Source organism: Portunus trituberculatus, chromosome 46 (assembly GCF_017591435.1).
Source record: "Portunus trituberculatus isolate SZX2019 chromosome 46, ASM1759143v1, whole genome shotgun sequence".
Lineage (NCBI taxonomy): Eukaryota > Metazoa > Arthropoda > Malacostraca > Decapoda > Portunidae > Portunus > Portunus trituberculatus.
This window is the reverse complement of record NC_059300.1, coordinates 25,326,057-25,346,634: the sequence shown is the minus strand read 5'-3', so window position 1 is coordinate 25,346,634 and position 20,578 is coordinate 25,326,057. Positions and strand designations below refer to the sequence as shown.

The 20,578-nt window shown below is 39.3% G+C and overlaps 1 protein-coding gene across 1 annotated transcript in view; it reads right to left on the bottom strand.

Moving 5' to 3' along the window:
• LOC123520020 (dedicator of cytokinesis protein 7-like) overlaps positions 1-20,578 on the bottom strand; it is an 83,631-nt gene that overhangs the window by 58,650 nt on the left and 4,403 nt on the right. The window contains 17 exon segments of the mRNA XM_045281832.1: positions 224-331; positions 717-875; positions 2,247-2,424; positions 3,094-3,220; positions 3,446-3,475; positions 3,848-3,942; positions 4,095-4,270; positions 6,096-6,264; positions 6,714-6,817; positions 7,532-7,720; positions 8,204-8,484; positions 8,880-9,005; positions 15,744-15,773; positions 16,955-17,132; positions 17,577-17,767; positions 18,826-18,991; positions 19,420-19,557. Of these exon segments, the coding sequence (XP_045137767.1) occupies positions 224-331; positions 717-875; positions 2,247-2,424; positions 3,094-3,220; positions 3,446-3,475; positions 3,848-3,942; positions 4,095-4,270; positions 6,096-6,264; positions 6,714-6,817; positions 7,532-7,720; positions 8,204-8,484; positions 8,880-9,005; positions 15,744-15,773; positions 16,955-17,132; positions 17,577-17,767; positions 18,826-18,991; positions 19,420-19,557 (2,445 nt within the window).

Here is a 20,578-nt window from a genome sequence, read left to right as displayed (position 1 = left end):
AAATCAGTTAAAAGGAAACAGGTGAAAGTGATGAAAATGAGTGGGTATGATGCACAAAATAAGTATAATGAAGATAAAGACAGTAATCATAAAATCTTATAAAGTTACATGAACTTAAGGAAAGGAATTAGAAATGGGGTTGACAGGTATAACAAAGAGGAGATAGTGGTGAATTATGGTACATCAACACTCAACAGGGAACAACCATGCTCTTGGTACTCACTGAGGGGCAAGGGGATGAGGGGGCAGAGATGGCTGACAGGGGAGTACAGAAGGGTAGGTTGAGTGCCACAAAATGCTCATGGCAGCAGACAATGCGCACAAAGTCCAGCTGTGGAAGAGATGTAACTATTATAGATTGAAAAAAGAAACAAGTCTGAATACATTTTTGGAAATCATTTTCCTATTTCAAATTCACTAACCACATTCCAACTTCACATCTGCATAAAAAATAATGGTGACTCAGAAAATTAACCACTAACAAGTAGTTATATGCATCATTTAACCAGTTGAAAACATACTATAACACACACACACACACACACACACACACACACACACACACACACACACACACACACACACACACACACCATTCACACTATCAGCCCTGTCAGCCCCAAATGTAGAGAGTAACATGACAATAAAAATGTCAATATAAAGCATATAGCAAACAAATATTCCTAGGTTATGTGCAACACTGGCAGGCACAGTACCTTGAGGTTGATGAGTGGTGCAGCATCAGGTAGGAGCACAATCTTGCCATTCATCTGCTTGCAGTAATTGTGTATGAGCATGAAGACAAAGCCACGGTCCATCACAGAGAGGAGGTCCATCAGGAAGAATGCTAGGCTGCTATTGATGTTCTGCACAAACTGAAGGAATTAATGTAAAAGTGTTCAGTGTTTCATTAAGTAAATGCAACTTCCAGTGTGTGAACAGAGACACTAAGGAATGCATGATTTGTGCTTGGTGAGTGTTCATCTCTGCATCCTTCAGCCCTATATTTTGGCATGTAAGATGACATTTGAATCATCAAAAAAAAAAAAAAAAAAAAAAAAAAAAAAGTGGTTTGTCCTATACATCAGATTCACAAATTACCTTAAAATTTTAAACAAAATACCATGTAAATAAACAACAATATATTACAAGTTTTGGTGGTTAGACTTAGTAAAATAAGAATCCAATTGAATAACATGCTCTGGAACATATTCCCATTGAAAAGCTGTAAATAAACTGTAATGTAGTACAACTACAACCCTCCTGAAAATATTCTGTTTTTTCTCACAACTGAAAAGATTTTCAAGGCATGCAATCCATGCAAAGCAGCACAGGAAATCAAAGAATATGAATCTCTTCAGCTTGCAATGTTATAAAGGAGACAAAGCTTATATATATATATATATATATATATATATATATATATATATATATATATATATATATATATATATATATATATATATATATATATATATATATATATATATATATGAAGAAAACTTGAAGAATATCAGTGTATCTACCTACCAATACCATCCACCAATATTCTCTCCTCTCTCTGGTATAGGGGTATGGAATAAAACAATAGGGGAATAAGGATAAGGGAGGAACCATAGGGGGAAACTGTGATGTAGGCTATGCCAATGAGACTTTCTCACTCTGGATACAGGGTGAGGCATGGTGTAGGTCATTTACATGATTGTTGAGGACATGGATAGTGGAAGAAACAATAGTACCTGAAGGACACTATACAGTCTTTAGCTAGACCCAAGACAGAATACAGAATCACTCCACAACAACTAAGACGTATTGTAAATATGACGCCTATGTAGATATCATTGTTGGGGTCCATTGTAGTACATTGGGACCATGCATACTTTGAGGACCAAGTTGCATAGGTTCAAATTCAGGCCATGGTCTGAGGATAGGAAGGGCATCCACTTGGGGTAATGATTCCCAAATGCCAAAACCAAATCCTTCATTAGGAGGCACAGTCCTAGCCTTAATGCAATAGGGATACTGGACAAGGAAACTGGAAGTAAAAAAGTTTTATCATATATGCTAATGGTGTGTAATGGTACCTACAAAAGCATCATCATATTGAATATTGAAGGATTAAAAGAGATAAATGCAGCTTGTATACATGAGAAAACCTTACTGTAAACTTGTACCATGATATCCTTGTCCCTTACCTCGGGAGGGGAGTTCAAAACAGAATGAGACACCAGTGAAGGCTGGCTTACCCGAGTGTCCTTAACATCCTTGGTGTTGTGGGCAATGATATCATTAGTAATGGAGGACGTGAGATTCTGAATATCATCACAGAACTGATGAGAGAACCTCATCTTACGGTGAGAGTCCAAACTCCCTGTCCTGGCCAAGTGTTCTATCATGGACTTGATCATCAGCTCAAAGAAGAACCTGCCAGAGAGGGAAACACAGTGGTTAAGTATGCATCCTGCTGCATCTCACTGAACATATGAAGAAAGAAAGGCACACACTTGGCAAACAAAAAAGATTAAGACATCAATACCTATCCATTCCTTAAATCATTACTGCATTACAACAAAATCAAATTGACTCAATATCTTTTCCATTAAATTTTTCTTAGTGACAATTAAAAACTTTATTCTTGGTCACATAACTGGACAAAAAAATAGCTTGAATCACGTTAGTTTGAAACATTCTACATATCACAGTACATAATCATTCACAGCAACTGGTCATCCAACAATTGCATAAATATTTATTCTTAGACAGTAAAAACAATTTTCTCTGCAGCAGTGGAATGGATTATTTTTTGCTGTGGTAAATGAACTAAAAGCAAATGAAAATTCTTTTTGTAATACTGCAAGATACAAACTGAATCACCTATAAATAAAAACCTACAAGAATGTCACCTGATGAGATCTGAGTGACTAGTACATCTGTTTCACACCTTTACCAAGAAGCACACACTTTGCTAAAAATAAAATCTCAGTGGTAATCAAATGCACCTGATATCTTCCTCCTGAGACACACAGGAGGAGATATTCAAATTCAACAAAGTCAGTGAAATTCCCTCACAAGATTCACAAGCAAGGCACTCACCAAGAGTTAGCAAGAGCCATGTCCCTTCCTTTGCCATTGGACACCACCCACTGCAGTGCTACCTCTTCATGTGTCAGCTTCCTCCCACTAGAGCGTTGCAGAGTAATGAGGTTCTCATAGTTGCTGCCTGTGGAGGGACAACATGTCTTCAGGCAATATGTTGTTGATGAATGAAATATTTCCATATTGGTGGAATGTCTTCCCATGAACATCCTTTCAGAATTTGGGATTTGTTCATATGGTTTCATGAAGTGACTTTGGACAGTTCAGATTCGTCATGTGTTCTGTTCTATTATAGATCATACAAAAATTAAAGCAAAATATAAGCAATGTTATGAATATAATGTCTTACCTCTCATTATCAACTGCTCTTCATCATTATCTAGTATGACAGACATGGAAAAAAATAATTCAAGCTAAGAAAACAAAAACCTTTTACTCTTTAGTGTAGCCATAACATCACTCAAGTATCTTCTATAGCAATTTTTCATGCAAGTACCATTTCAGAGATTCTTTACTCATTCCATTACTTCATAATTAATTTCTTATGACAGTCTTAAGATAATACTCTCCTGAAGATTCATTATAAAACAAGACAAATTTCTAGCTTTTAATCAAGATTCCCAATTATTCTGTGGCTCTAAAGGTAAATAAAATATAAAAAATACACCATAATAAAATCTAACATCAGAAATCAAACACATCATCAACATGTGGAAACAAGTTGGTGGCAGGCCATCACTCATCAACCCACCTGTCCTCATTGAGTTGGTCCTGTCCAAGCCACGTGCAAAGATGCCACCAATCTCTGCATCTACATCAAGCCCCAGGTCAGGATTGCTGCTGCTCCTGTGACAGACACAGAGCCTTATAAGCTGTATGTATGATCCATTTGACAATGCAAGCTCCCTTATACACTCCTTCCCAAAGCACACTTTTCGTTCTTTACTTCTACAACATTTTGAAAAACCACACATTCTCATTCCCCATCTTTCCCTCACCTGGAGTACTTGCGGTGGGTGGGGACCGAGCTTGGTGGAGGTGGGTGGTGGGGATGCTGTGGACCAACAGGAGTGGGAGGGCTGTCATCAGGATGAGGCAGAGTGGACTGGAAAGCCACATAGGACAAGAGGATGCTGTTTCGTCCATGCTGGTCATTCTTGTCTTCCAACAGACCCTGGTTGAGGCAAAAGAGCAATACATGTGTAAGTGGAAAATATACACCAAGTGGCACTACACAAAATCATCGTTGCTATTTCCATCTATATATTTTTCTACATAAGATGGAAAAACCAGCCAAAGGCAACAAAAGGATTAAACAAATTCCTAATACTTACTCAAAAAAAATTTGATAAAATTTAAGGAAAACAGTTAAGAAGTTTTAAGGGGGAAATTCGTTAATTTGGTCAAAAATATTGAAAAATTGGAAACTTGGTACTTGGGTTCGTCTCTGGAGAGGGAAGCTATGGCCGAAGTTGCCAGGCGCATAACGCACTGCTTACCTGGTAATGGCGGGTTTAAAGGGCCGGCCCTTTAAATACCCAAGCGCGCACACGCCCCTTTTTCTTCTAGTCTTTGTTTTGCTTGTATTTATTTCCTTTTTTGAGCTGTTTTATTTATTTTTTTTTTTGCGTGATGTACTTGTACGACAGTTTAGGATCAGGCAGTGCGGGTGAGGAAGATGCTAAATCCTCAGTACCAATTGATACAGCCTTAGGAAGTGTGCGTGCCTGCAGCCTACCTGTTGATCGTACTTTACACGTGTTGAGTCCCCAAATTGTGACAATGCCACGTGTAAGTGGTAAAAGAAAGACTCAGGTTGAAACAGCCCGCCAGAAAGCCTTGAAAAGGTGGAAAAGAGAAGAAAGTGAGGAGCCTGAGACACGTGGTGGTAGTACTGGCGAGGCTTCCACCTCCGCCGCCACCACCCCTGCCACTCCCGACCCTCACGTGTCTGCTGCAAGCTACAGGCATAGTCTCCTGCCACCAGAGGAGAGTGAAGTTCACCAAACTAGTGAGGATAGTGCCTTGTTAGTGATATCATTACAAAGACTGCAAACAATTTTCAATTTGGTGAAATGTGAATGTGGCAACGGAATCACCGCAAAAGTGACAAGTTATTTGTTTGATTGTACTATAAATCTTCGGTGTGACAAATGTGACAGTGTTGTTCACCATTCAGAACCTATCAGTGATATGTTATATATTCTAATATGATAATAACGGGACCAGGAGCCTGTAAGGCTGACAGGCAAGTGAGAGCTCACCATTCAGAGAGGCTATATAGACGACATTCCCATGATGTAACATGGCCTGAAACTATCTAAACAGCCACTACCAGCCTCCAAGCAGTTGTCAAGGGATTATGTAAGTACATATCTGAAGAAAAATGCGTTTTTCTCGACTTTCAGTTTTTCAGCATATATTGTTGAATAACTTTTTCAGTAATTGGTCAATTTCAAAACTTTTTGCAGCAAAATGATCAACAACCTCATCTTAACAAATGCCAGCATGATAATGCATGAACTCACTCAAATAAATTTACAACAGGCTTATAAACTCAAATTTTTTTATGAAAAAAAAGGTAACAATTTGGCGTGTAATGAAATTTTTATAACATAGGTTATGTGTATGCCGATGCTGACATTTATTTGTTGTTATGTATATTATATGTGGTTAAGAGGAAATTGCCACACTGTTATTAGTTTTGATTTTATAATGGTATTTTGAATTATTTTCTTATCGCCGAAAAAATATTTATTGCAAAAAAACTACGCCACATTTCTGTACCAAATTAACACTGAAGATGTACACCATAAACGTACACCTTGTGTATAAATATTATTGAATTCAGTGAAAAAATAGCAATGGGAGAGCCAAAAAACCGATATTGATATCGAGTCATCGAATTTCCACCTTAATCAAACATGATGGGAGATGATATGCCAAATGATGCAATATCTATTTAAACATGTCCCACCAATGGTCCAGTGGCCACTCACCGACACACGGTTGACAATGGTGCCAATTGTCTCAAAGCACGCCTGGGCAATGTTGACGAGCTGGCCGGCAAGGGTTGGCGGCCACACTAGTAGGGAGATTAGGCGGTCAAGAAGCACTGGCAGGAAACGCACTAGTGGTTCAGCATTGCAGTTCAACAGGTCGGCCATCCTGAAGGTGTGTATAAGAAAAAAAGCTTTGTTACATACATCTATTTGTCTATATTTCAGACAGGTAATCCCACACAAGGTGGCCCAGACAAATCATCACATACTCACACATGCATCACTCACACTCTTAGCTCCATCAGCAAGAGGTGGAAAGAGATAATCTTACAGACCACCATACTACACCCTAGGAGCTTAGGCATAGCACAGATGGCCACACACATCCACAGTAAGGACCAACAGCATACACGGATTTACCCCTGTCCCTTCATATTGAGACTGTTCTCAAGCATACATAAAAACAATTATTATTATTATTGACAAACCTAGCATAATTTCATCATCACTGGCATTTCTGATCCTGTCAAATACACCCAAGACAATGCAAGTCTACTCAAGGTATCACACTTGTAAGATCACTGGGCAACTTCAAGAAAATAATAGTCTACTCACGCCTTCTTCAGCTCCCCCTCCATGTTGGCTTCTCCAATGCGTGCTGGGATGTTTCCCTCCTCCACCATTTTGCATAAGTTGAAGAAGCAGTCAATTTGTTTGTCCTGAGCAGAAATGAAAATAAAAGATCTATAAGATTATACCTCTCTCCTAAAACCTCTAAATGAAAAATGCATCAACCACTTTCTATCTTTGCTTTTTTGTACCACTAGCTTGATATACATTTGTGTATAAAATCACAGATCATATACAATTAAATGTATTATTTATTTATTTTTCTTACTGGTGCTATCATTAGCAATCCACATACTACACATTCACAACTGGAAGACAGACAGGGTACAGAGGACACACCTGCTCAGAATGCTGGTAATTTTTCAATGACATATTTCATTAGTATTTCAGACTTGCACTTAAAACAGGAACACAAGGAGGAGCCAACAGCAACACAAGTAAGGTGAGAGGAAGAGTACAGACAGAACTATGAAACACATGAAGGAGAGATTATAGGGGAAGTGTATAAAAAAGTAAATAGACAAGAGTACATGGCTCAGGAAGATGCAGAGACAATATGGACAGATGTGTATGTAAGAGCACATGATGACACAGAAAAATACAGGGATAATTATGAGAAGATGTGAGAAGAAAGGATGCAAAGGGAGTGTGAGAATAAGAAAAAGAGCACATGAGGAGGGTGTGTGGAGGGAGAGAGGATTTCATAATTTAAATCCTTACCAGCAGCACTTGAGGAAAGCAAGTGCAAGAATGGAAGATCACATGAGGAGAGTGTGTGGAGGCAGGCAGTGTCACATCATTACCTGGGCATGAACTGATGAAATGGCCTCCATGCAGACAGTAAAGAGACCCTTGTGGTTGTCGACCCACTTGGTGCCGGGCAGCTGGATGTTGGCGGTTATGTACGGGTAATTGCTGGGCGGCCGCTCCATCATGACTGGCAGGCTGTGTTCCCCAGTCTGCAGGCTGCCATCCCGGTACACTGGGAGCCACTGAAGGCATCCAGGATATACTGCTATTACACTTGTTTGCTGTGACATGTTTATCTATCTATATACCAATCTCAATATGTCTGAATACAACCAAAAGATAAGTAGGAATTCAAAGAGAAGAATGAAATATGGTTCATAGTCCACATTCAGATAATCAAAATTAGTAATGTATGTATAACTGAAAATTTCCTCCTCTAGATGCAGCTGTGTTTTACCATTGTTTATTCAGTTAACATTTGGCAAATGTATATCAGGCAAAAATGTCTGACACCACCAATGAGTAAGAGGAAAATGTGAAACAGCACAGAATTCAAGATCTTACTGTTGTCATAATCATCATAGAATATTTGCATTTGTATTATTATCTTTTAATACACTCTTTGTACAGCTATAAAGTAGATTTACCAGTACTACCTACATTGTAGTGGTCAATAATATTTCTCTTTCTCTTTCTCTCTCCCTCAACACCAGCACAAGACTCACAGTGTATCCCACAGGCGTCTCAATGGTCTTCTCTTCATTCTTCTTCTGGCAGGATATGTGGTAGAAAGTGAACAGGATGTGATGCTGGTCTCCAAGCACTGCTGGAAGCTTCACCTTGAATTCATCATAGAAATCAGGGGACTTGTTGTGGTAGGTGACAGCAGTGTATGCCTCAGATGTGAACTCAGGGCAGGATGACTTGCCAAAAATTACAGGAAGGGCTGCATGTTCCTCCTCCCCAGCCATGAACTGGATCTTGACAGCAATGTTACGTGCTGATCCTGGAGGAGGACAAGGAGCAATACAATACAAAGAAAGACAGACAGCAAAAGTCTTACTGAGCCTAATAAGGCTGTCTATGTGACTATAGTACCACTATTAAGAGGAGGACAATAAGGAAGAGAAGGATGAGGATGAGGAGGAGGAGGAGGAGGAAGGTTGTTGTTAAATACTTCCTATCATATTAGAGGAAGTAATGATACGGTGATCACAATACATTCACCATAAACAGAATAAACATAAAATTATCAAACAACATACATAGGCACATACATACATATAGTAAGGCTGTCTTCCCAATCACAACAGAGAAGAGAAAGCATTCCTTCCATAATTGGGCTTAAAGCAAAGCAAAGATGAACACTTATCTCAGAATGTTGTCAGCCTGAGCACTCACCTGGTCTGTTGTTGAAGTTGAGATCCTTAGGGGATATGTAGAGCAAGTTTCTGTAGAAGTAATGGGGCACCAGGATGTCTCGGGGAGGGAACTCCACAATCTCCTTAATTGGCCGGCACTTTTCATCTTCAGTGAGGGAAAATTCCATGTGAGTCAGGATTTGTACATAGCAATCAACAGAAGCATCTCAATTACACTGTTCCTATTATGAAAGAGCAAGCATGTATTTTCTTTCTCTATAAATTCTATCTACATTCTAGATCTTGTATGGACTCATTATCTATTGTAAACTACAGACTTTCAAGCTTACTCGTACATGCAACATATACAGGCTGGGATTTCTAAACTTCCTAAAACTACATAAACAATTTAAGACAAATTAATTTTTCCAATGTAATGCTATCTTTTTGTAGCAAAGATAATATCATTCTGAATTTCCTTTCTTTATTAAAATTTTTTTGCCAATTTTCAAATAACTGATAATACTCTGAGACATGATACTTGCAACATTGTGGAGATGAGACTAAAGTCATCCAAAATGTGATAGTAAAGTATACAGTGGAAACTCAATACTCAAACTTAATTCGTTCCAAATGGCTGTTCGAGTACAAAAAAGTTCAACTATTGCTACCTATAAATCAGGTAATTCATTCTAATCTTAGCAAAACCTAAAGTTTATAAAAATTTCAATGTACAGGCAACCCCCGCTTCACGAAGGTTCACACAACAAAATTTTGCTACAACGAAGGTTTAATTTTACTAACATCTGCTCGTTTAACGAACACCAAACTCGCTTTAACGAAGTTTTATCCAGGTAATTTTTTCCAAGTTTGAAAGCTCTGCAGTATCATGCAAGCCGACAGGCTTTTGAATACACCAGGAGCTGCCGATACTAAGGCCTGCCTCAGGAAAAATCCTGGAACACCTGTGGAATCAAGATCAAGATCAAGCCTCTCGTGGACAACACGCGCATCACTCACTCCCCTGTTCAAAACATTAACAGCATCGCTGTTGATGTTCTGAACAGGCTCAACTTACCACCAAAACGTCCTGCAATGTTGCCTAGCGTTCCTAAGAAGACCAGGAAGTCTCTTACTCTCGAAGTGAAGCTGGATATTATTCACAGACACAAGAGAGAGACGAGAAAACTATAGCAATGCTCGCCACCATCTTGCCTCCATTTACTGTCTCTACTATTTTCAAGTCAGCAGACTCTATTAAGAAGGCTGGTGAGAACGTATCTTCCTTGCAAGCTAAAAGAACCACCTGGACTCGTGACTCTACAATGGATAAAATGGAAAGCTTTGTGGAAATGTGGTACATAAGTTTTGTATGTGATACAATGATGCGCCCTTTGTTTACATTCCACAGGTTGCCGGCTAGTGTCTTTCCCGTTTCACTCTCCCTCTCTTTATAAATTTAAGATCATCAACATTATAAAGTTACGTACATACATACATTAGCATACATTATAGTGACTTAAATTAAACTGCCTAAATGTTTAACTTCATAATTTTTACTTTCATTAAACCTTTCACTGTACTATGACGCACTCTCACTTTGTTTACTCTCAATGGAAGTTTAAGTCAGGGGTTAAACTTGTTATAATCGGCTCGCTTAACGAAGTTTCGCTTAACGAAGTGTTTTTAGGAACGTAACCCCTTCGTTAAGTGGGAGTTGCCTGTATCTTTATTTATTTTATTTTTTTACAATTATGATTTGTACATACATACTGTAAATGAATGCTGGTGATGGATAACGTAGAAGAGGAGGACAGAAGGGTGGGGAGGAAGAGGGAGGTCGCTGGAGAATGAGTCACCATCCATGAAAATATCTTTGTAAAGTTTCTCCAGGTGTGATTCCTGTGAATCCATTAATGGAGTGCCATGGCTCACTAACACTTACACTCTCATCAGATTCCTTATTTATCACTAATAAGCCTCTTTGGTGCCATCTTAAGTTTCTAAATGAAAAATTACCGAACAGAACGCAGAAGAATGTTGTTTTTCTCAAGACTGCGGCAGGACTAGGGATACACACCAATGTCAGGTATACCAGTATTACCGGTATTACCAGTTATACAGTATCAGAACCATACAGTGGCTGCTGTGAGAAGGGAATTGACAGAGCTTTGTATACAACCAAATGTGTGGCCGTTTGATTACCAGATATTTTCACCACTAATAAGCCTTTTGTGTTAATGTAAGTTTATAAATGAAAAACTAGATAGAATGCAGGAGAATGTTATTCTGATGACCACGGCAGCACGTCACAACTAGCAGAAAGGGAAGGGGGACGCCTGGGAGCCTTAGTTTACAATCATGGGTGTGGATGTTCAACTACTGTATTAGGTATTTTTTCGAGTATTAAATTGAACTTTTACGTTGGAGCATTGAAAAGTTCAAGTACTTAGATGTTTGAGTATTGAGTCTCCACTGTATTAGTAAACAAAATAATAATAATAATAATAATAATAATAATAATAATAATAATAATAATAATAACAACAACAATTATTATAATAATAATAATAATAATAATAATAATAATAATAATAATAATAATAATAACAATAATAATAGTAATTCTTTCTTTGTATTTGCTATTCTGATTCTTTGGAAGAGAGGTGAAGTCAACACAACATCCTGAATATGTGCAAGAGGAAACAAAACACATTATGTGCAATTCATATAAAAGCTACTTCCTTCCACCCAATGTTTTTGTCCTCCCAGAGATCAAAATTATCCTCTCCAAACTGAAGTGAAGAATGATGACAGTAACTGACAGACCTGATCACCATAACATCATTTATAATAGAAGTAGTAAAGAAATGCTAGTCATGCACAACAACAACAAAGAAAAAAGCTCAAACGATGTACAACAATAAGTATTTGCATAGATGGACAACAGCACATTCAATCACTCTTTGCATCACTGTGTGGAGGTTAAAGGCAATGATTTACATTTCAAGGTAGTTTACTAAATACTCAGGTACAAGGAGTTGAGTTACATTAAAGAGTGAAAAGCTCCACTCTAAAATGTTAACTTTGTATGCCTGAATGACAATGATCAATAAATGAGAAAGGACCAAGAGACAACATGAAGCAAAGTATGTACATGAGGTAGGTAGCGGACACCTACCGAAACGATAATTCACTCCCAGTGAGGTCTAATAGCACTAGTTCAGGAGGTGCTGTGAACCTTCCATTAAAGCTAGCTGTGATCTCACTGAACATTTCCCTTTGTGTCTCGCAACTCAAGGGGGCAGTCACAGCTTGCCGTCTAAAGACAACTCTCCTTCTTCACACAAAACTACATGCACTTACCACACATACACCCTTCACTTGAAAATCAAATTTAAAAGAAAAATAGTGACTCAACAACAAGCCTCAGAGTCCCCTCCTGGGGAGGGGACCAGAAATGTCTCCAGGTCAGACTCTTCTCCAGACAACCCCAAATGCCTTGACACCTCCCTCAATTCTTTCTACATTAACTTTTGCAACATTTGTGGTTTAAGATCTAATTTTCAATCTGTGGAATACCACCTCTCTTCTACTAAACCTCATCTTCTTTTCCTCACTGAAACACACCTGTCTGAGGCAACTGACAGTAGCCCCTTCTCTGTTCCCTCCTACTTTCTCTATTTTCACTTTCGCTCCAAAGCTGGATGTTGCATCTATGTATGCAACGACTTAACTTGCTCTCATGCCCATGCTCTTGAATCTTCGAGTTTTCCACCATCTGGCTCCTCCCCTGTATGGAGTACTCTTCACATGTTTGGGGGGTTCCAGTCACACAGTTTTACTAGATAGGGTGGAATCAAAAGCTTTTCATCTCACCAACTCCCTTTATCTGACTAACTGTCTTCAGCCACTTTCTCACCGCCAAAATGTTGCATCTCTTTCTATCTTTTATCGCTATTTTCATGCTAACTGTTCTACTGATCTTGCTAACTGCATGCCTCCCCTCCTCCTGTAACCTCACTGCACAAGGCTTTCTTTTTCCTCTCATCCCTATTCTGTCCAACTCCCTAATGCAAGAGTTAACCAGTACTCTCAATCATTCATACCATTCACTGGTAAACTTTGGAACCCCTTCCAACATCTGTATTTCCGACTTCCTGTGACTTGTCTTATTTTAAGAGGGAGGTATCGAGGCATTTGCTCCCTGATTTTGGCTGACACTTTTCCTCTTAGTAGAGAGCCAGCACTCAAGTGGGCTTTTTTTTTTATCTTTTCTTTCTTTCTTTTTTTTTTTTGCCCTTGGCTGGCCCTCTTTCCTACATAAAAAAAAAAAAAAAAAATCAAACAATACTTTGTAAGAACTGCCAAAGTTCACATAGTCTGTGTACTTCCTGAAGTAAACACACACAAGGCATATTATCAGACAGTGATAAATATTAACAGTTTTTGTGTAGTATCTTGCAAATTTATTCCTGTGATGAAAATGAATTACACACACACACACACATACACACACACACACACACACACACACACACACATAAATGGACTAGAGAAATTAGATAGAAAAGACTTACTAATCTGGGACAACAGTGACACGAGAGGACATAGAAAGAAATTAAGAAAAGACAACTGCAGGAGAGATATCAAGAAGTTCAGCTTTCCACAAAGATGTGTAGAGGTGTGGAATGGTTTAGATAAGAGAGTTGTTGAAGCAAAGACAATCAACAAGTTCAAAGAAATGTTGGATTTGTGTAGATATGGAAACGGGACAGCACCAGCACAGCTCTTTTCCTGTATATTACAACTAGGTAAATACACACACACACACACACACACACACACACACACACACACACACACACACACACACACACACACACACACACACACACACACACACAGACACACGCCTGGTAGCTCAGTGGTTAGAGCGCTGGCTTCACAAGCCAGAGGACCGGGGTTCGATTCCCCGGCCGGGTGGAGATATTTGGGTGTGTCTCCTTTCACGTAGCCCTGTTCACCTAGCAGTGAGTAGGTATGGGATGTAAATCGAGGAGTTGTGACCTTGTTGTCCCGGTGTGTGGTGTGTGCCTGGTCTCAGGCCTATGAAGATCGGAAATAATGAGCTCTGAGCTCGTTCCGTAGGGTAACGTCTGGCTGTCTCGTCAGAGACTGCAGCAGATCAAACAGTGAAACACACACACACACACACACACACACACACACACACACACACACACACACACACACACACACACACACACACACACACACACACACACACACACAGTTGCATACTTATCTCTTACTTCAAAAGCTTAGATAAGTCAGTTATTATTTTTGTCACCTGACAGTTAAATAATTTTCATATACAAGTTTCAACAGACTTTAAATAACTATAAACCAATTCAATTATCAGTAAATACAGTGAACCTCTAGTCTATCACTGGGTTATGTTCCAAATGTACCTGTGAAGTACCAAAAATCTGCATTATATTGACGTTACCCCTAAAATGCCTATTTGCCATCTCATTAACCTGCCAACTGAACAATAGGGTTATGGCAGTCATACCTATGGTGCATAATTATCAGCACAAAAAGTTCTCAAAAATCATTTCCATTGTTATAAGATGAAAGACTTCATGGAAAAGAATAGGGAAACAAATATCAGTTCATAACTGGAGATAGTAAGTAGTGAGCAGTGAGCTGCTGTAGAGAGTTGTTCTGTTGTGGAGGGAACTAATGGACAGATAGTTGCTGTTGCGGGGAGGAGGGTGTTTAGATAAAGCATTAAACACAGTACAGTAATATACAGTAATTTAATTTTAGTTTAAGATTACCTATTTTGATTTGCACAGTAAGCTACACTTTGAGTATATTTATGTAGCATAATGTAAAGTAAAAAGCTTCTTCTACTTCAACAGTTAGATACAAGTACTTATTTGTACATAATGGGAATGTGGACTCACTCACCTCGAGTTGCTAGATGTCATTTCAAGATATATGAGAGCAAAATATAGGCCACTAAGTTTAAAATACCCTTCATATCAAATGATGTTTCTCACAGTTATGCATGTATGTCACAGTTTATGTATGTATGTCACAGTTTATAAAAATCATTAAGAAAAAAATGAGATGAATGGAGATAATGAACTGCTATGCAGTATGATGGTGATGATGATGTACTGTACAGTGAAGAAGAGCATTTACATCTCTTCAAAGGGAACAAATAAGCATATAAAAGTGGTGAATAGCTGAAGTAGGCATGGCTATGTAGCTAAGGCAGAGACACACTGAACTGGGAAATGTGGGCCTGTAGGGAGGTAATGTGGTCCTGCTTCCTTCTTTAAGGAAGGCACATTTTCAGTGGCCAATCAGAGGGAACCAAAAATATAAATAGTGCTTGGATTGGCCACTGGTAAGGCTACAGCTAATTGTAAGCCACCTACCAATATATATATATGTCTTGGTATTTCCACAACTCACATCTTGATTTAATTAGTATTTTATCAAATATAATAGCAACATTTTTTGCAATAAAGTGAGATTTCCTGCACTGAAGAAACAGTTAGGTTCCAGTGAAAAAAGTGTGCAAAAGTTAACCGGTGATGACTGAACCATGAAAAAACGGAGGTTTGCTGCATGGCCACTATAAACTAAATTACAGATGCATGAGGACTTGAACTATCCACTGCAAATAACAAATGGTACAAAGTCAGTGAATTCAATGGCTGTAATCCTGGTCAGGATATGTGCACAACTAATTCTTTGTGAGGAAGGGAATGTTTCTTAAGAGGAAAGAAAGAAAATGCAGGAGAGTGGTTCATAGAGCAAAGCAAGCATGACATGACTAAAGCTAAGCAAGTGGAGCCAAGCAATTCAAACACACAGCACTTACAGTCCTTGTCCTCCTGCTCCTCAGTGTCATCTGCTGCAATAAGGTTAGACTAGATTATGTAAGTATTCCTCACCACCACCTGAGAATGCCTCCCAAAACTACACATTCCTCCACAGGAGAGCACTTTTATTCAGAGGCTTTCTCAAGTGATGACTCTGAATACAAGGAGTTATTAGAATGCAGCCTAATCTACTGGTTATTAGTCTGGTCTTCGCCAGTCCCTGAGTTAATACTAATGCCTGAAAACGTATGCAAGTCTGAGAAGGTTATACCACATCCCACACCACCAAACCACCAGTGGCAGACACATTCCACAAGCAAGATCACACCCCAGACCACCCCAGCACTCACAGCTCACAGTACACTACAGACACCTGCATCCATAGACAAATAAGGATATCCCAGCAGGTTTATTAATGGCATGAAATTCAAAGCCAAGGATACAGGAATTAGGAAAATGCTTTAAGTCTACTAAATGAATGTAAATAATTAAGGAGCGATTAACTGGTGGATTAGACATGTGCACATTACTTTATGATGCATTCAATTGTCAATTTTCATTTTGTAGAACTTAATTTTGCTGCTGATTTATTTTTACTTTGGAGTGCAAACAACAGCACAACACAGACCAATGAAAGGAACATTTCACTTATAAAGCATGAATATATTCTTAATGCTAGCCACGTTACAGTTAACTAAAGACACTGATTAGGGAAGATGATAAATAGGGTAATATAAAAACAGCATGAATCACCAGCAGAAAATAGAGATCACCAAGAGAAAATGTATGCATAGGACATAAAAGAAAAATCAGCTTAACATGAAATATCCGTTGGAAAAAATACATGCACAGAGTGAGGTTAAAATCACAAGGGAAAAAAAAATGTTTAAGATTAGAAAGAAGTCACTTGGATTAAGAAAAAAAAATACAATGACTGAGAAAAGTCATCTTTAAAAAATATCTATTTATGTGTGTAGAATAAGTAAGATGTTAAGCAAGCAAGGGAGAAGTCACAAGTAAGACACCATCCAAGTAAAGTGTGCACAGTAGGGAAGGAAGGAAAATACAGAAGTGTGCATAGTAGGGAAGGAAGAAAAAAGAAAGTGTACAAAGCATGAAAAGGAAGGGAAATACAGAAGTGTGCAGTGAGGAAATAAAATCACCTGTAAATAAGACATGATCCAAGTAAAGAGAAAGAAAGGAAGGTCACCTGGGTAGGGATGCAGCTTGACGAGTTCTGAGGTGAGGCAGTACTTGGGTTGGTCACGGACGGGGGAGATGTCCAGCTTGAGGAGGCCTGGCAGGCACTTCTTCTTCAGCTGGTTAGAGGGACGTTTCAGATCTGCCAGGAATTTGTACAGGTCTTCATCCCTCAGCTTGTCCCCTTCCTGCAATGAAAGATGTGGAATTCTCCTTTCTTTCTTGCTCCCAAACTTACTTTTCCATTTTTTTTCACTTTGCAGGTTGCCAATAACAAACACTCTTCTTTCTTTCCATAGTTAGATAAATTATTAGTAAATACTTAATAATGAGTAACCTCTAGCTACTCAGTAACTAGAGATTACTCTAGCACTGATCTATCTCACACCATTACAATAAGTGCCAACAAACTCTTATCTATCTACCATATACCAAGCCAGCAATCCCACATAGAGAGGCCCAGACAAAGCATGAAACACTCATTCACCACTCACACTCTTACTTGCTTCAGCCCTCATAGAAAGGGTCTTATGGATCCAAGAAACTTAGGCATAGCACAACTGGCCACATACGTACACCCACAGCAAGACCCTCACAGCATACACTGGCACAAACAAAGCCACTGAACTGACCTGCTTGAAGAAGGAGGAGACAGTGAGAGTAACAGGGCGGAAGGAGTCCAAACATGCCCCAAACTCCTCCGGTGACCAGCTGCGCCGCTTCTCACTAAAGCTGCGCCGTTCCAGGGAGCCACGCCGCGTGAGAGAGCCAGACCCACTCTTCCTCTTCAGTTCATCATAGCTGGATGAACTCTGCTTGCGATCTGGAGGAGCGGAGGCATGGTAACACTGTATCAGTATGAAAAAGAAGCCTATGGTCTGACCATTTTATGAAGATCACTTAGGCGTTGGCTTTTTCGGGGATTTCCCGGCCTGCGGCGCTGTCACACTTGTACCAATATGCACCTCAAGTCAGGTACTTAATACTTATAAACTGAATAGTGTTGTAGTACATATACATTGTGATGCTCTAAAAGGCAAGTTAGAGTAATTTGTGTTTATTCTTAAATATATTTTGCATTATTTTTGCAAACACAACAGTACTTGACAACGTTTTCTCTGAGCGTTGTCACATCCCTCTGGGTGACCGAGTGAGGTCACAGGTCAAAGTGACCGCGTTAATCCATGGGTCACTTCCTCTCCTGCTACCAGCCAGGATGAGAGAGAGAGAGAGAGAGAGAGGTGGTGTGTGGGAAGCAAGGTTCTCATTGACACATAGGCTCTAATCCCTTAATTTGCCCAGCACAAGGTTTGGCAGCGTCGCAGGCCGAAAAATCCCCGAAAAAGCCAACGCCTAAGTGATCTTCATAAAATGGTCAGACTATAGCATGATCTATGTTGATGCCTGTTGCTGATACAAGGTGCTGGATGGGTCTCAGTATTTCCAGGTGTTCCTGTACATACATTGCATCCCTGCTTTGTTTCCCTCTCTCTCTCTCTCTCTCTCATATACACACAAAAAAAAAAAAAAAAACACACACACACACACACACTGGTTCTACTTTTTTTTTCCTATCCTACTTGTCTTATTTTCTTTTCTCATATGAGTTACACTGCCATGAAAGATCTTACCAGCTTGGAAAAAATCCTATGTCAGTATCTTTGTGTATTTTTGCAGTCAAGGGGCTCTGAATTCACACCAGAATACTAAGCATTAAGCATACCTTGATGATGCAAGAGTTATTGCCATTAATACAACACTGATTCTTGAATTTTGACAGCTAATGGTTCAATATTCAAACCATTTCATTAACTCTTGAGGAAAACATCAGATAATGCATCCCACACACACACACACACACACACACACACACACACACACCTAGACTATTAGAGCCAGAAGGTTCACGCTCAGGTGCATTTTCCCTGTCACTGTGCACGCCATTAAAGATGTTCATGAGGTTGATGGCAGTCCAGGCAAGAGGCATTCGGATCTTCCCCAGACGTTCACAGCACGCGACAGCTGCTGACTTGAGCTTCTCACGATTCTGTGGGGAGGACAGGTAGATGTGAGACAGAAGGATGCGGGTAGGAGGGTGAGAAAGAAGGCAACAAAAGATGGATAGTTCAAGGAGGAAAGGACAGTGAAATGAGGGGAATGAAAGAGAGGGATGTTGGGAAGAGAGAAGGATGAGTGATGGGAAAAGAAAGGGAAAAGTATTAAAAAAAGTTACAGAAAGAGGGAAAGATGAATGGAAATTGCATGGAGGAACAGTAATAAAGACTAGTATTGAGAAGAAAAAAAAAAGAATAGGAGACACATGAAGATTAAAAAAATACTGTCATCAGAGAGAGAGAGAGAGAGAGAGAGAGAGAGAGAGAGAGAGAGAGAGAGAGAGAGAGAGAGAGAGAGAGAGAGAGAGAGAGAGAGAGAGAGAGAGAGATTACAGTACCATTTGGAGACATAGATACTCACGGCATCATCCTTCATGTAGGGCCCCACCACGTCACTGATGTCCCCCTGCAGCACCTTCTCCAAGCGCACCACCAGGAACAGGTCACTGGAGGGATAAGTGATGTCGAAGATGCAGGTACGGCTCAGGGTAGAGATGTCCTGAAGGGGTACAGATGTGAAAATAGCGCAGGAAAAGACAGTGTATAGAAGACAGAAGAATAGTAATGGAATACAGAGATTCTACAGCAATGCACAAAGAAAAGGATATGAGTAAGAGGCAGACTGAGGGATGGAGAGAAAGAACACCAAGATTTTATAGTAATGTAGAGAGCAATGGTAATAATGGAGAGATATGATCAAGACATATTAGTGAGAGATATGGGGTTTACAAAAGAGAAAAAGATTCGCAGCAACTGAAAAGAACCTGATTTATTTATGGAAGAAGGGAAAGCTGGCCGTGGGCAACATACACAGTGAAAAAAAAAAAAGGCCTGGTTAGTTGTCAGCCCTCTTACAGGTCCAGGAGAGTTGACAAAAGAAAGGGATAAATGTCTTGAAACCTTGCTCTTAAACTAACTCAAGTCACAGGAAGTTGGAAATACAGAAGCAGGCAAGGAGTTCCAGAGGATGTAATACTACTTTCCTCCTACTAGTGTACTGATCAGGGGAGTGATATGAACAGTGACGCAGTAGATACTGAGAATACTCATGAATTTAAAGTGATGACTTATAAAATATTATGTGAATGTAGTATACCATAACTGTAATCTTGTTTCCAGTATCTCTCTCACACACACACACACACACACACACACACACACACACACACACACACACACACACACACACACACCACTTATCAAAAATGTTGTATGAGGAAATGCAATCAGAACAGGAATTGATAATGCTGGAACAAAAAAAGGGAAAGAGGAAACTTGATAGCAACTTATGACATTACAAAGAACATAGCTAGATATGCTCAATGGAGAAGACCAAATAAAAAAGCAACATGAGACACAAAAGGAAATGGAAGAAAAGACAATTACAGAAAGAATACAAAAATGAATAGCTTTTCCCGAGGAGCAGTAGATATATGAGGAATGGAAATGATGAGAGAGGAGCATGTGCAGACAATATGTGAACTTAAGGCCTTGTTGGACACAAGATACAAAGAGAGGAC